The 15,513-nt window shown below is 40.7% G+C and overlaps 1 protein-coding gene across 5 annotated transcripts in view; it reads left to right on the top strand.

Annotated features, from left to right (window-relative positions):
• The window catches only part of cadm1a (cell adhesion molecule 1a), a 396,714-nt gene that overhangs the window by 265,484 nt on the left and 115,717 nt on the right, over positions 1-15,513 (top strand). For 4 of the 5 annotated variants that reach the window (XM_030100925.1, XM_030100927.1, XM_030100928.1 and 1 more), the window contains exon 2: positions 10,591-10,608. The exons of the other annotated variant lie outside the window; for it this stretch is intronic. In XM_030100925.1, coding sequence (XP_029956785.1) covers positions 10,591-10,608 — 18 coding nt within the window. The remainder of the gene's footprint in view (positions 1-10,590; positions 10,609-15,513) is intronic. 5 annotated transcript variants of the gene reach the window in all.

Below are 15,513 nucleotides of genomic sequence, written 5' to 3'. Positions count from 1 at the left end.
GTTGCTGTGTATCTGTAACGTTGGTCAAGGCATTGTTAAGTAAGCAGGAGCAGTTATAGTGATTTATGTGGGGAGATCGGCATCTTTACATTTCTGACTCTGTCAGATGATCATCTCAGACTATGTCCACTTCCTTCACTCTGCATCATTTCTTGCCCAAGATCAACATAGTTTCCATGTGCACCCGTCCCTTGTTGGCACAGAACCTCACTTTGTATATTTGCTTGTAAATGTGCTGTTTTTTCTTCAACAATAGGCTTTGAGACTCGCCCAATGAAAAATACATGAGATCATTAAAATAGTTTCATGAGATAGTGCTCTGTGTTTTCGGTAAGCAGGACAGTATGTCAGACATGTCAAAGCCTGCCATGCAGAATTAAATTAGCCCGTCTTTGTCAGAGAGCTGTAGGAACAAATCTTTGTGTACTTTGTGAACTGTGTGTGTTTCTTTTGGTGCTGGCACCGATACAATGCTGGCTTATCTCCTTGCTTTTCTTTCTTTTTTTTTTTTATTATTCTGTTTATCCTACTGTACAGCTATATCCACATTCTGAGTGACTGAGCTAATTGTTCCTGCTCATGCATTTTCCGCAGATTAAATTATACGCCACTCTGGGCATCCTGAAAAAAGAAAACGAGGGTGGGAAAAGAGGGGATGTTCGCTGGAAGTGTGGGAGAGTGAAAAATGAAAAGGTAAAAAAGTGAAAAGGAGCTTGAGAAGGTCAGAGATAAGAGAGGGGAAAGTTGAGAGAGGAAGGGGGAGGATGAGAGCCAAGTAGAAGCAAGAAGGATAAATTAGAGAGGGGAGTAAGAGCAGTCCCTTGAGTCATATATTTATGTAAGGGGAAAGTCGGCTCACTGGAGTGTACACTGTAATGGCACCCCCTCTGTATAATGATTGGCGCTGACCTCCCAAATAAGAGGATTAGTTTGTGCCTGAGCTGGCCAGAAATAATGGACCTCACCTTAGCCTAGCTGCAGCTTGACACAGCAGAAAATAGGTTGGGAAATAAGAATACCTCAGCAGCAGGAGACTTGCCTGAACCTCATTCATCTGCATTGCCATTGTGTCAAATTGGACATGCATTCCTGCATATCTGCCAGGTTCACAAACAGATGGCAGGAGCGTGGCGGTGCTGGACCCATGTGGTCGCCTCGTAAAAAAAAAAAAAACTGTAGTAGGCTTCATGGAAATGGGGTGGTGCAGACTGTAATACTGTATGTTGCAGTAATTTATTTCTCTTCCCCCTTTAACGAGCAGCACAATGAGTTACTGTTTCTGTTATTTACATGCTAGGTTGTCTACAGGAAATGAGCTCTTGTTATTGTAGCTTTCGGTCACGCAGTGACAGGGCAAGTCTTCTGCTCGGAAGAATATTGTGGCTCGGCAGAGAATGTTGTGGCTAATGTCTGACTGCAGGGCACGCTCTCCTTTTGTGTGCTCTGAACCAGCAGGATTAAAGCATCCATCTTGCTCTCCCGCTTCCCCTAATGGTATTAGGAAAAGGGTGGATAGGTTTCAGTATTCCGTTAAGGAATATCTGATACGGGGACTGGCTGATTCAATTAAGTAAAAAGCAAGGTAGGAGGGAATGAGTACTGGTGTAATAGCCTTTGAGCTGCAGACCTCAAAGTGGGCCATTTTAATCTGGAGAACTCCTGCATCACCACCCCCTACCTTCCACAATACATATATTATATACTCATTACCAAAGGACTGTGAAGGGTTGGGTTTGCATGCAGTTTCTGCATCGGAGGAGACTTTTTTCTTTTTTTTTTTATTCAGGGAGTGAATGCAAACATTTCAAACCCGACACATGACATCCAGTGATTCATGACTGTTTGCTACAATGGGCTCCAGCCTTTTGTGACCTGAAACAAGATAAGCAGATAAAAGAAAACTGACTGAAGCATGGAACTTTGGAAGCACTTATCAAAGTTCAACACAGGAAACAGGCGTCTTGTTTTCTGTTTCTCACTTTTACTGCTGATTCGCAAAAGTACTGGACGGTAACAAACATTACTTGTGGTAGATTCATGACATAAGCTGAAAACTTAAAGATAAATGCAACAGCCTCCTAAATGGATCCCTTATTGAAGTATAGGCGTGACCCACTGAGGAATTAAGAATTATGAATTATCAGCAAATACTATTGAAGCTTAAATGGTTTGTGAAGGCAGTTCTATTAAAGAATAAATAAAGCATTTTGAAAGAATTTTTTTTTTTTTTTTTTATAGTTATTTGAACAGTCAGTAAAATAAACCTGAGTGATTTTTTTTGTGAGTATCACTTCCAGCCAGTTGGGACCAGATCGACTCAGGATACACAGCCGGCTGGGATTTGCTTAATTGTCATCCAGGTTGTGCTGAATGAACATGTCAAGTGCACTTAATATCAATGTTACTGTAAAATTCATCCTTGAAATTAAATCTAGACCACCTATTTTTGTGGCCGTATATCAAAACCATCCCTCAAAAATGTCTGAAACAATATTGTACCTTATGGTAGCACATGTGAAACGTGTAACGCTGTGAAGATACTTGTCAGGGTGTTTCTCACATTCACAGTTTGCTGGCTGTGAACAGGCTACACGTGAAAGTAGAAGCAGCCATTGCAGCGTCTTATGTCGGCTTTGACCAAATCACAGAGCAAAACAAAATGATTTCTGATTCCAGTCTTCTGTTGTGTGAAAAACAATGTTTTGTGTGTGGCTACTTTGTCACACGTTGTCTAAATGCATAATTGTGAGCGGTTTGACGCCAGATGGATTCTTCTTTTTTAGCCCAACCCACATGCGTGTGAGGCACAAAGTGACGAAACGTCTGACCTTTCCATTTCATCGTTTGCTTATAGTAACCACTTTTCTCGCCCACTTAAGGTGGCATTTCTACGGGCATGAAAAGTTGGCTCTGTTTTGAAGCTAAAACTGAAGACTCTTATATTGGATGGAAAGTATTTCTGACCAGAAGAGAGAGTTTACCTGACGTCCTCACCTCTTTTACAGTCCAGTGCCTCCAAATAGATTTCTAATGCATTACGCTTAAGACCTTCATAGTGGGTGGGGAGCAGAAAAAACCCAAATCAGTTTCTTGACTTCTTCCCCTTCATACAGCTCAGTGGTCAGGTTATCACACTGCCGTTTGGTGTCTTCACACCACCAGGTCCCAATGCTGTCTGGAGCCATTGGGTTTCCATTACCACAAATCCATTCCACTCATTTAAAATTAATGGCCGTGGACCTTCTCTGACCCCAGAGATAAGCTACAGCGAGTCTTTTTCTTTGGAACACCTTGAGGATTAGATTTCCCTCTCCCTTATCAATCCATCAGCAGATCTTGTTTGGCCATGGTAATATTTGAGTGGTCACTGGGAAAAATATATATATATATATATATATTTTTTTTTCCTTCTTCAGATTCTTCTGTTTATTTGGTTGCCTCAATATTTCCAATACAAATCTTTATAATAGCTTAATGACTTTGACATTATAATATATATGCAACATTGTAAAGAATTGCATTCATATTTCAGAATCATGGCAGCCTTTAATTCAGATTGAAATATATGTTTATCGCTTTAAATCATTGTCTGTCCATCCTCCACTCCTGCTTTATTAGTCGACACAGGGCAACAGGTCGGCCTCGCTTCGGAGAACCGGTCTGCACACAGGGGCAGTTTGGAGTCGCCAGACTTCTGGTGTACACAGAGCAAACATATATGCTCAGGGAGAACATGCAAACCCCACGCAGAGAAGCTACAAAGGCCCAGCTTCACCATGAGCTATGTTTTAACCTCAACAACAACATAAAAACTGTTAAACACAACAACCTTTGGTCTTTGTGGGAAGAACACAGAGAGCAGCCATGTTGATGGAGAACATGCAAACTCCTCAAAACAGTTTGGATTTAGGAGTTGATGTGTTAATGTTGAGAAAAAAACAGAAACCTATAAGTACAAATGCAACATGTTTCACAGTCATTTGCAGCTGAAGTGAATTTAGTTCATTTCTGCTAATGCTAAAGACCACTGTCAAGGTTATTGCGTCTCATTATTTCTTCTTGGATCACGCGTTTTTTTCTTTTTTATTATTCCATCTCAATGCATACGACATGCACACACATATTTATCACAATAGCGTTACACACAGAGCAGCATCACCTCATCTGGTTCAAGGTCTTTGCCTTTGTAATGGAAAGGTCAGCATATCTGAGGGGAACAATGAAAAGCCACTTTTTTTTTCTAGTATTGTAATAAGCATGAGAAATTTCTCATGTGAATGTGTGAATAACCTTTGCCACATATTTTTTTTTCTTTTTTTTTTTCCCTTTTCTGTGGCAGCTGCATGGAAGTATCGACAATAGTGGCTCTAATGAAATGAAGCTCATCCACATTTGAGAACTGCTTCCGTCCTACATTTTCACTGCTAAGTGTACACAATCTGCCAGATGGTACTGTACGCACACTCTCCAGAATGTAAAAATTCACTCGTAAAAACGGGACCCTCGATGCATAATTTTACACTCGTAAAGGCTGAGCTGTATTACTTTTACTTTTTTTTTTTTTTTTTTTTTTTTTTCTGGCTGCTCTTATCCACCGTGGAAAAGCAGGGCTATCTTTTCAAAGTCATAAGATGCCCGAGTCAGTGTGCTCACCCCCCTCCCTCCTCCATGACTCGGTGAATGGTGAAGTAAGGGTGAGAATGGAGGATGTTGGGGACATTACCCCGGGCTCCGTCTTTCTCTCTGCCCCGGGGACACAACCAATGGCGGCCGAGGGAGGAGGGGAAGTTTTCTCAGCCTTATCAGCAGGACAGCACCCAGCGCTCTAATCACCGGGTCCCAGAGACAGCCGAAGGTAAAGGAAGAGCGGATGGATGAGCAACATCCAAGGAGAGGGAGGAAGAAAAAAAAAAAAAAGAGTGTAGGAAGTACAGAAATGCTATGCTTATACGTCTTAGGTTACATCAAATGACAGCTACTTTCCAGTCCGATGCATAACTGAGCAGAAATCCTTTTAGTGGGAAGAGACGAGTGCAGATTTTGTCGCACCGCACTTCATTGGTGATGAAATATCGAGACTTCGATGTTGCATCACGAGTCTCTCAGCAAAAAACAGCAGGTGGCATCTTGAAAGAAGCCTTAGGACAAGGTAAGAAATCTCTTTGAAAGGCAGTGACTGTCAGAGTTAAGGTCAACTAATTAATTAGGAGCTTACGATTGACTTCAAATGAACGGCACAGTGACTGAGTAACCCGACCGACAGCTGACCCTATTAAACCCCTGTCTTAATTTAACTTTTCTTAACAGAAACTCAGGTAATTGACAAGTTTAATCTTTACAGCGAAAATTGAAATTCGCTTTAAATATGACTGATTTGTTTTTTTTATTTTTGATTATTAGAAAATGGACTAAACACCGACTTGTCACTAGCTGTCACCACTGTGTTTGCTTATTTTCCCCTGGCGCTGGGGTTACTAGCATGAGGTCATGTGAGAGGGCCTCGAGTGTTGGGTTTTCATTTTTCGTTTGATTATCGATCTGGTTTGAGCGAGGCTCATGCAGTCTCACATGCGCTTCCAGTGAGTATTGCATTGTGTACAAGGTGCTGTTGCTAAAATGTGTAATGAAGTTAATTAATCTGTTCTTATGGTGTGAATTGGAAACCAGACAATCACTTGCAATGCTCTGCTTGGTCTTACTGTACGATCCTATTAACTTAAATTAATTGGTACATTCTTGTATTAACACATCTTTCAAGACGAAGCATGTAGTTTGTAGCTGCCCTGTTGAGCAACCTCACTTTAGGAACACAAAAACTAAAAAAACATGAAGTGAAATTGATGTTTCCTGGTATAAAATACAGTGAAATGTTGAGAATACTATGTGTACTCCCAATTTTGCTGCTACTAGAAATGCAGCAAATGACTTAATATGTTTTTTATATATATATATATATATATATATATATATATATATATATATATATTTCTTTGCTTTGCAAGGCCATCCTGTGAGCCGGGTTAGACCCTCTGGAGGTTTGTTTTGGCCTGCAGGCCGTATGTTTGACACCCCTGGTTAAAATTCTGTATCTTCACCCAGAACATTTGTAGTTGAAGTAGTGAGCACGACTTAAAACACCGCTGTTCTAAAGCAAACCACAATGTTCCTCTGAACCTGACCGTGTAATTCCGGTGCATAAAGTCGGCCAGTGAAACTTGGTTCACTGTGGGTCGCTCAGCTTCACTGGCATGGTTGAGATAGAAGATAAGCACGTTGATAAACCTGTTAGTTATTTTACTGAATGGAAATCATTGTATGTGGCAATTCCACCTGACATTGAATAGTAAACATCAGTGATTCGATTCTGCCACTATGTCAATGCTGAGTAAAAGAAGAATTAGATTTGCAGCCGTTCGTCTGCTTTGAAGGACACACGTCAGACGGTAAATATCCAGTTTACCTTAAGTCATCCTGATTCCCTTTCTTGCAGCTATGTGGACGTGGCAGTAAATAAGAGATTTATATTTGATCAAAAATCTTCGAACCAAAGCGGAGTCCAGGTATGAGCTTTTTTCCCCCGATGGAGCACATAGTGTTCCATTCTCCACACTTGATTTAGCGCCATGACCGCTTTAAAAGAAAGACAATAGGATTGGTGGTATTGATAATTAGTTTTTAATGTGCCACACTCATCATGTCCAATTTCATGCCCCTTAGGCAGCTGATCACAGATTTAATCAACACATTATTGCTTGCTATACTTAAACCGACTGCAGGGAGGCTTTCTGAGTGTGTGTGTGTGTGTGTGTGTGTGTGTGTGTGTGTGTGTGTGTTTGGGAGTGTGAAGGGGACAGCGTCGGTGTGTGTTTGTGTGATCGGGGCGCGAGCGAGAGAGGTTGTCAGCATGTGCATCCATCCCGACAACGTCCCTCTTTGATAGACATCGAATGTGTGTTCCGGGCCATTAACCGAGAGCTGCGTTTGAAGATGACGTGCTTGGAAGCGGTGTGGTCGTGCTGTGTCGAAGGAAGCCATTGTTATTGTGCTTCCAGTGAAGAGCAGAGTGTCCAGGCCTCTCTCGCCCGATGAATACAGATGAAAGCAGGCCCGGCGCTTCTTCTTTTCTTTTTTTCTCATACCGTTCCAACTGTTCTCATAACATCATGCACCTTTGCTCTTTTGTTATGGGAGTTTGGCTAAAGGGTCTCTCTCTCTCTCTCTCTCTCTCTCTCTCTCTCTCTCTCTCTCTCTCTCTCTCTCTCTCTCTCTCTCTCTCTCTCTCTCTCTTGCTGTGTGCATATTTGTGTAGATGCACATGTTGCAGGCACTCTGCAGTACAGCTCACTTTGGAAAGTACTAAGTATTTTGGCTTTTTTGATGCTATTTTCAGTTAAACATGAAGTGTCCTGACGATATTCCCCCATCTTATTTAAAACATTTTAATAATTTTATCTTTTCTCATCAATGTAATAATACCAATAACGTCTTAACTTGCCAATATTGCAGTAAAATATTGAATCGATCATTAGACTTATATTTTGCCATGAAGTTATTATATGATTGTTTTGCTGGGATATAATGACTGATATTTAGATTTGAGGTCCTGTTTTGTTCATGTCGCGGTACGTTTTATTGGAACAGTGTAGAAACCTCCACAGTACATGTTTCAGTCAGTTTAGCACACCTCAGCTTGTAATACACCTCAGCAGCTTTTCTGCCACCTACAGGCGGGGTACTGTCACTGCTGTGCATTCCACTTTTTGCAGATTTATATTTGAGATAAATTCAAGATTTTCTTTTCATTGTGTGGTTTTTTTTCAATCACCATGTACCTAAATTGATGAAGATAAGATAAAAAATAATATATATATAAAACATATTCCGGATCCTATAGTTGTACTCGAGTAAAGTAGTTGAGTCGGTATTTCTACTTCTTTTAAAAACTTGCTTCTCTTACTTGTACATGTTAATGTCAAGAGAGTATGGACTTTCAGCACCTCTGGATATTTAAGGTCATGCTTCAATGATTCTTGTGACACTTATTTCTGGCAGCATGTAGTCAAAATACATTTTGCCCGAACATTTCGTTCTGGGATTTTTGACCTTTCTGGCCAAAGTTGGCACTGGGAATCCAGGCGTTCGTTTTTGTTTTTGTACACAAAGTTGCTGCGTGGTCAGAACACAAACAAGTCAGTTCAGTGAGCCACTTTATGTAGAAAAGGTCCACTTGTTTATCCTAATGACTCTTCAATTGAAGTGTGACATTTGTGTTTTTGCATAGATTCAGTTTGTATTTATTTCCTGCTTTCTCATGAAAAACTGTCTCAACATAAGTCTTCACCATAATTATCCGTTTAATTAATAAACAATCATGTTTTCTTCTTCAGTGTGGAAATGTGTTGTTGAATAATTACAGCTAATGCTGAACCAATATTATAATAATGTGTTCTTCTTGGGTTTTCTCCTTAATGAAACCTTCTCAAGTTTGACTCGACCACTGCCCGCTCCAGGGAGGCCATAATAAGTTGTCAGACTTCCGGGGAACAAATAGAAAAAGGCGAAAATCAGACAACTGGACCAGAAAGAGTAGTGACAGTGTTTATCTTGAACCACTTAGCTCCCTGGCTGTGAATCAAATGCAGGGAGAGAGACGTTGGGAGGTGGTGGAAGCCTTCATTAAATGCAGCTCAGGCCCTGGTGAAACTCTGGTTAATGTCCCTATCATCTCTGGAGTGGTCCGGTGTCGAGCTCTCTGTCCGGATGACTCATGTTTAATGCATCTGTGCAGTTCTTGTCATTTAACCTCACCTCTGGAGGTTGGGGGTTCGGGGGTGGGATCGCGCCGGCTTCTCCCACAAGACCCACGAGGGGCAGGAGCGGCCATGCAGTTATTCTTCGGCCGCTCTCCATTTGCTTAACATGGGGAGAGCTGCTCCGCGTCTGGCCTATTGCTGAGTAATATCCCCGTGGCTAACCCCCGCTTCCACCCCGCACCCCATCACGCCGCCTGAACCTGGACTCGGAGGGTGGTCTGGGTTGAATATGTGGCTCTGGGAAGCAGTTTGTAACTCCTCTCCCCGTGTGTCTGCGGCTGAATGCTGAAGCAGGAGGGCGGCGTGCTGAGAGAGTCAGTGACTCTGCAGTTTACTTCTTCTTTTTCTTTTTCTTTTTTTTTTTTTCCTGAATGTGTCACTTTTGTAAAAGATTCACAGGTGAGATGGAGGACGGTCGAATTCAAGGATTCACATGAAGCACATGAGTCGCAATTCCAGAATCTTTTTCGCCCAAACACGGCTGTGTAACAGGATAGAGCTGAGCTGAAAGTCTCCTCTTTGTTTCTCTTGATCTTCGCGCCGCATTTTCTCCAGATTTCCCCCCCTACTTACATGCAAAGACGGCCTCCTCCTCGCGTTTCTCCCTCACACGCGCGCCCACTCAGGCTCGGGATAATGGTAATTAGAATATCACCATGATTGAAATTTGGCAAAAGTTGAAGAGGAAATAGGGTTGCTAATCAAAAGCTGCCTCGTAGCTGGAATCCTGATGCTTACTTGGCTGAAAAATCTTCTTCAGCGGCGGGGGCCTCGTCGGATGCCAGACTGTACACCGAGGGCCAACTGTGCTCCTTTCCTGCGAGTGCTGGATTTTATACAGATGTCCCATTTGAGGCTGATTTCGCCGATGTGGCTGGGTTTAAACGCGTTCATTTCAAAAGTGGGTGTTTTGTTATGTTGCAGCTGACTGGGAGCAGCAGTCGACGCGTTCGGATTATGCATACTGTGTGTTTGCGTTAGCTCTTTACACTGCACATACTTATTTTTTCATCTCTCCTGTTATTCCACTATCTTGCTGCCATCATTTCAATTGCATGCATTCTTTTCCAATTATATAAATGAAATGTTGATGCCATCTAGCTACTTTTAAGGCCGCTTTCCTCGTGAGGGGTCGACTGTGGTCCCGCAGCGAGATCATCCCGGTGTGATTCCAGATTAAGGATTATAATGTTTCCATGTTCTCCTTGTTCCTGTTGCAGCTCAAGTTAGCATGTTGGAAGCAGTGGGACGAATGTTAAAGCCAAAGATTGTGTTTGTGCACGGGATTATGAGCTCCGCTGCCGCTTGGCTGGGGTTTGGTGCTTCCCGCAGTTTCCTCCGGTTGCTTAGTAACCTCACACTCTTCCTTTGGTGTGATTTCCTTGTGAAATACACTGTTACCCTGATCTGAATTCATTCATGTTGAGATCCTCCAAACAGGTAAAAGAGGGAGTTTCGGTCTTTGTCTCACTTTGTTGTTTCTTCAAGCAACATGTGGAAGAAGTCGGTGGATAATGGGCGAAATCAAAAGTGTAGTTTTGCTTTTGAAACTTTTCCATGAGAGCTTCAAACTTTGCAGAAGGCTGGAGCAGCATGAGGAGCTTTCCTTTTGCCTTCTTACCTGACTTCTCCTGTACTTGACCAGCATGACCCTCTGTGCACGGCCAAATGAGCTCAATCAACTTCAAATTGAGCTGTGAATGCTAACCTTCCTTTTTTTTGTTCCCCTTTGCTTTTCTCCTTCCCTCACTTCTGCCCACCTACCCTCCTTCAACAGGAGCTGCACAGGAACCAGGTAAGACCCTTCCCCTTTGCTTTCTTTCCTCCGCCTCTCCACATCCTCTCGCCATGCTTCAGCTTTTTCCTTCGCGCTTCCTCTCTGCATCTCGTGCCGACTGTAGTTTGTCTCCCGTTCTCACATTCATATTTCCATCTGTTCCACACTTTGGATCTTTACAGTCCATTTCTTCCACATCTCATCCTGCTGACTAATACAACTTTAACTGCTTACCAATGGCTCTTGACAGCAGTAACTGTCATGCAGTGAAATCTGCACTTTGCACATTTTCATTCTTTCTTTGCACTTGCACTGTAAACTTTACCAGTTTGTCTTGTTTTTAATTCATGAAAGTTTTGTACAATGACATTTGACTTTTTTTTTCACAGAATATCTGCATATAGCATCACAAAAAATGAGAATCCAGTACACTTTTCTATCATTATTATGTTACATATTCCAAATAGTTCAGATTTATTGCACAAAATGTAATATTTTTTCAAACATGTCAAGTTTTTTTTATGTATTATTATCACTAGCAACTATAATTTTGTTTGCTGTCTGTATTTTTGCAGAGTAGCTGCATTGTTCCTGTCAAACTCAAAAGGTCTGCAGATGCAATTAAGAATTGAAATGAGGTGTTTTTTTCTTGAAAACTTTTTTTTTACAAATGTTCCAGGCATGTTTGATCTGCCTCCACTTTGCAGCCTGCAGACGCTGCAACAACTTAAAAAAAGATAAAGAAAACCACATCCATGTGTTGTTCTTAGCTCCACTCCACACAGTACCAGTTACATCAGTGATATTATCATTTTTACTCCTTTTACTGCAAGTTCTAACTTCAGTAAATTTGTGCAACTTTTTTCGATCACCTGCACAATTTAATGCAACCCAAAATTTAGCGAGTCACATCAGAAATTCAACACTGGTGGGATCATCGTCACCTGCCTGGCTGATCTTTGCAGATAAGTGGCCGCCGTGCCTTCCAGCTTGCCCGTTATTGCAGTGGAACCGGACTTCATTATGTTAGATAATCTTCCCAGCTCTCACCGGCGCACGCAGCAGAAGCAGCTCCTACTTTTGTAAATCAGCTCAAATCTGCAGCAAATGACAGCCTTATACAATAATAAATATATGCTTAGTGTGAACAGTTTCTCTCTGTGTTCAATCACAAGTGGAAATCATGTGAGCGTGGTCTGGAGAGCCTTTCTGTGTGGAGTTTTGTGTTTTCTTAGACTTCATCGACGAACCAGCCACATCTTTTAACAAACTAATTAAAACAGATACATTATAAATGGTCGGATTAAATTTTAATGTCAAAGCTTCAAATATTTAAGACTTTGTGCATCGCTGGAGATTAAACTAAATACAAATTGTCAGTAGTTTGTAAATACGCCATAAAGATTTTACTGGGTTTAGGACAAACAATGCACGAAAACGTCGTTTAAACCCAAACATATTGGTTCCTACAGAGCTATGATTTGGTTTTATTAGGAGAAAAAAATGGGCACCTTTCTGGAGAGAGCGTGTCTGCTGTAAATCAAGACATGCTGCCTCTCTAAATGCCTTCACTCCCCCCCCCCACACACACACACCTCTCTCTCTCTCTCTCTCCCCGTCTCTCCTCCTGCAAGCCTTTTAATCCAATTAGCAGTGGCGGGTGACAGTTATTTATATGTACATGAATTAGAATTGAGGAGCAGGAGATCCTCCCTCGGGGATGATTGGACGGAGCCCAGCCCTTCACACTCGCTCTCTCTCTCTCTGGGTCTCTGAGGCCAGTTCCCCCCCAACGAAAAAAAAAAAAAAAAAAAAAAAAAAGTCAACAACACACAAGGTGACAATCATCTCCTCTGACTTTAAAGTAAATCGTGCGTTTTCATCCTGGAAACGCTTTGACTGTGTCGTTTCATCTTCTCAATGTTTTCTCCAGTCGTCACAATTAAAGGGATATTTGACACGTTGGGATCGGGACGCTCTAATAAGCCGTCTTCACGCCATTCAGGTTCACCTCAGATGTGTTTTCTGTTGCGTCGTGTTGCGTGGACGCCGATCGTGGGCGTGCCAAACGAGTGTGCGAGCTGCCAAATCGGCTTCGCTTTACCCTTTTGAACTATTTGCCAGTGAGCGCAATACTTCAGGGTTCAAAGACAGAAAAGAGGGGGGGAAGAAAAAGTCCTGTTGCCACACTGCCAGCACCCCCTCCATAGAGACGCTCAGGTTTTGTTTGAAATACGTTGGTTTAAAAATTGTATTCGTTTTTTAATCCAGTCTCTGGCATTAATATTGACAGTTGCTAATGTGAAAAGTGAAACTACACACTTCTAATTATGAGTCAATTACAGAAGCAGATAAATCTTCCAGATGGCTTCTTTTGACTTTCATAGAACAGGAAAAAGAAGAAGAAGAAAAAAAAACTCCAGGATTCCATTAGGGCTTGATTACTCTTTATTTATCTTCACTTTGAAATAAGTGCTTTTCTTCTGTGCCTCGTGTTTCTTTTTTTTTTTTTTTTTTTTTTTTTTTTTTCCCCGTAATGCACAATAACTCCAGTGGGAATAAAATGTTACAGGTAGATGGAAAATAAAGCCCAAACAATAAAAAAGCAAGAAGCACTAAAAACAATTTCTAAGATCTGAGGAAACCATCTGTAAGAGAAATCTGCTTGTCAGGAGGAACCTAATGAGAATAAATATTCATGAGAAGAAATATCTGTTAAAAAAAAGTTAGTTAAACATTTGTAAGTGTGACAATGTTCTCATACTGTATTTTTGTTTTAGTTATTCTTTGTTTTTTTAGCTTTAAGTTTTTTTATTTTACTTTTTATTTCACTACTTGCACTGATGAATAGATTAAAATCCATTTTTCACTAAGTTTATCGAAATGCAAAAGACCACAGTGAAGTGTGTTTGTGTCACGTGTAACTCGTTTTTAACTCAAGTAATCACAAAGTGTAATTCATCAAGTTACTTGTTACTTTTCTTTTCCACTACAACTTAAAGTACCAACAAGTAAAAGTGTCATCAAGTATTTTACCATGACTGATACGTTCACTCCACTTCTGTTTCTAAGCCATAAACCATAAACACAACATTAATCAAGTTTTAGTTTACAGTAACAAAGTAAAGTAAGTTCTTCTGCAAATTGTCACAAATAATTTCACTTAAACTGTGATCAAGCACAAACTTGTGTTTATTATTTTTTTAAGGAAGCACAACTTTATTTTAATAGCAGCAGCTAATTAATACAGCAATTTGTAAATGCAAAACAGTTTATAAGCACCAAATGTCAGTGACCAGTGAGGTAACTTCAACACTGTTTAAAATATAATTAGTTGTTATAACTATATTCAAATAACACATTATGTGGCTCAGTAAAGAAATTACCCAACTGTTTCAAAGAATAACTTTAACTATAATTGAGCATTAATATATTTATTATGTTGTTTTAATAACAGTACAACTTTGATCAAGTAACAATATTCAGTCAAATTTAAATTTCTCCACACGACTATTTATCAAAGTAGCCTCGCTCCTTTCTAAAGTCGTTACTCCAACAACCCGTAACTGTGATCTCTACAAAATGTTGAACGAATCGAAGATATTTTACACCAGTAACTAAGACTGAAACAGAAATCTGTAGTAAGTAGTGAAGCTTCTTTAGAACAGCTGCTCATAGTTCAAGCGAATATATTGGTTACTTTCCTTTAACTGTCATAGTGCTTGTTTTTGGAGAATTAGTGATTTCTTTGGACTCTCGCCTCACAATGGAAAGACACTGGTTTGATCCCGTGATTGGTTGATTTTGTGTGGAGTTTGCATGTTCCTCTTGTGTATGTGTGTATGTGAATGAGTGTGTGTTGGCTGGAGCAGACCAGTGTTCAAATAGATCTTTTCATATTGAAAGAAACCATTGAAAGGCAACTGAAAGAGGAAAAAGAAAAAAAAAAACCTTTCTTGCTGTCGGAGGTCGCAGTGTTTCCTGAACTGACCCGCCACAACAAGACAAGAGCCAGTTTCTCCCCGCATGGGCGACTCGTGTGTTTGCTCTGTACGCCAATCAATAGAGCGGCGGACGTGAGATGGATGGAGCTGAGCTGAGGGATGCTGCAGTTAAATACAAGGAGTCTTATCCATGTGTGCACAGACCGGCCCTTTAAACACACACACACACACACACAAACATGCATCCACATCCTCCTCACACGTGCACAGAAAGCGGCTCAGATTAATGACTGAATCAATCACACGCACAGTGTTTGGCTTGTCGTCCCGTATGCTTTGCTTTCATAACACAGGTTCAATTTCCCAAGCTACTGAAGCTCTATCAGCGTTTCTTCAGAATATGTATTCAGCAAGGTCATTTCTCACTGCGCCAAAAAAAAAATGTTCCTCCCCACCAGGATGTGTCTCTGCTATTGAAATGTCAATAGTCCCCAGTTTAATGCATTGCAATCTAAATTTGTCAATACATGAGCTGCTGAGAGACGCAGCTCCTTCATTAAACAGACCTGCTTTCTTTTTTTATTTTTTTTTTTTTTCCAGGTTGACTCCCTTTGTCAGATTTTGTGCACTTAATAACTCCACTTGGTTCAAATCTTCTCAACTGAATAAAAATAGTTTTTTTTTTTTTTTTTTTTTTTTTTTTTTTTTTTTAAATCTAATGAAATTTCCAGCGCTACAGATAAAACTGGTCAAGGTCTTCTTCCCTTTTTTAATTCAGTTTAGTGAAGTGAAAATATATGAAAAATTCCCAAATATATTCTGCCTCTTCATTATGATGAGAGGGCGAGAGGAAACACAATTAATAAAATGTAGAAGCAACAAGGGCTGCACGCGATTAAAAAAATATATATATATTACGAGTGAAATTACAGTTTTACAGGGAGCAGAGAGGTTGGATCCCTTTTGCTCTTTGTCTCAG

This window comes from Salarias fasciatus, chromosome 10 (genome assembly GCF_902148845.1).
Source record: "Salarias fasciatus chromosome 10, fSalaFa1.1, whole genome shotgun sequence".
In the NCBI taxonomy this organism is placed as follows: domain Eukaryota; kingdom Metazoa; phylum Chordata; class Actinopteri; order Blenniiformes; family Blenniidae; genus Salarias; species Salarias fasciatus.
The sequence above is the reverse complement of the archived record's forward strand: the minus strand, read 5'-3'. Positions and strand labels throughout refer to the sequence as shown.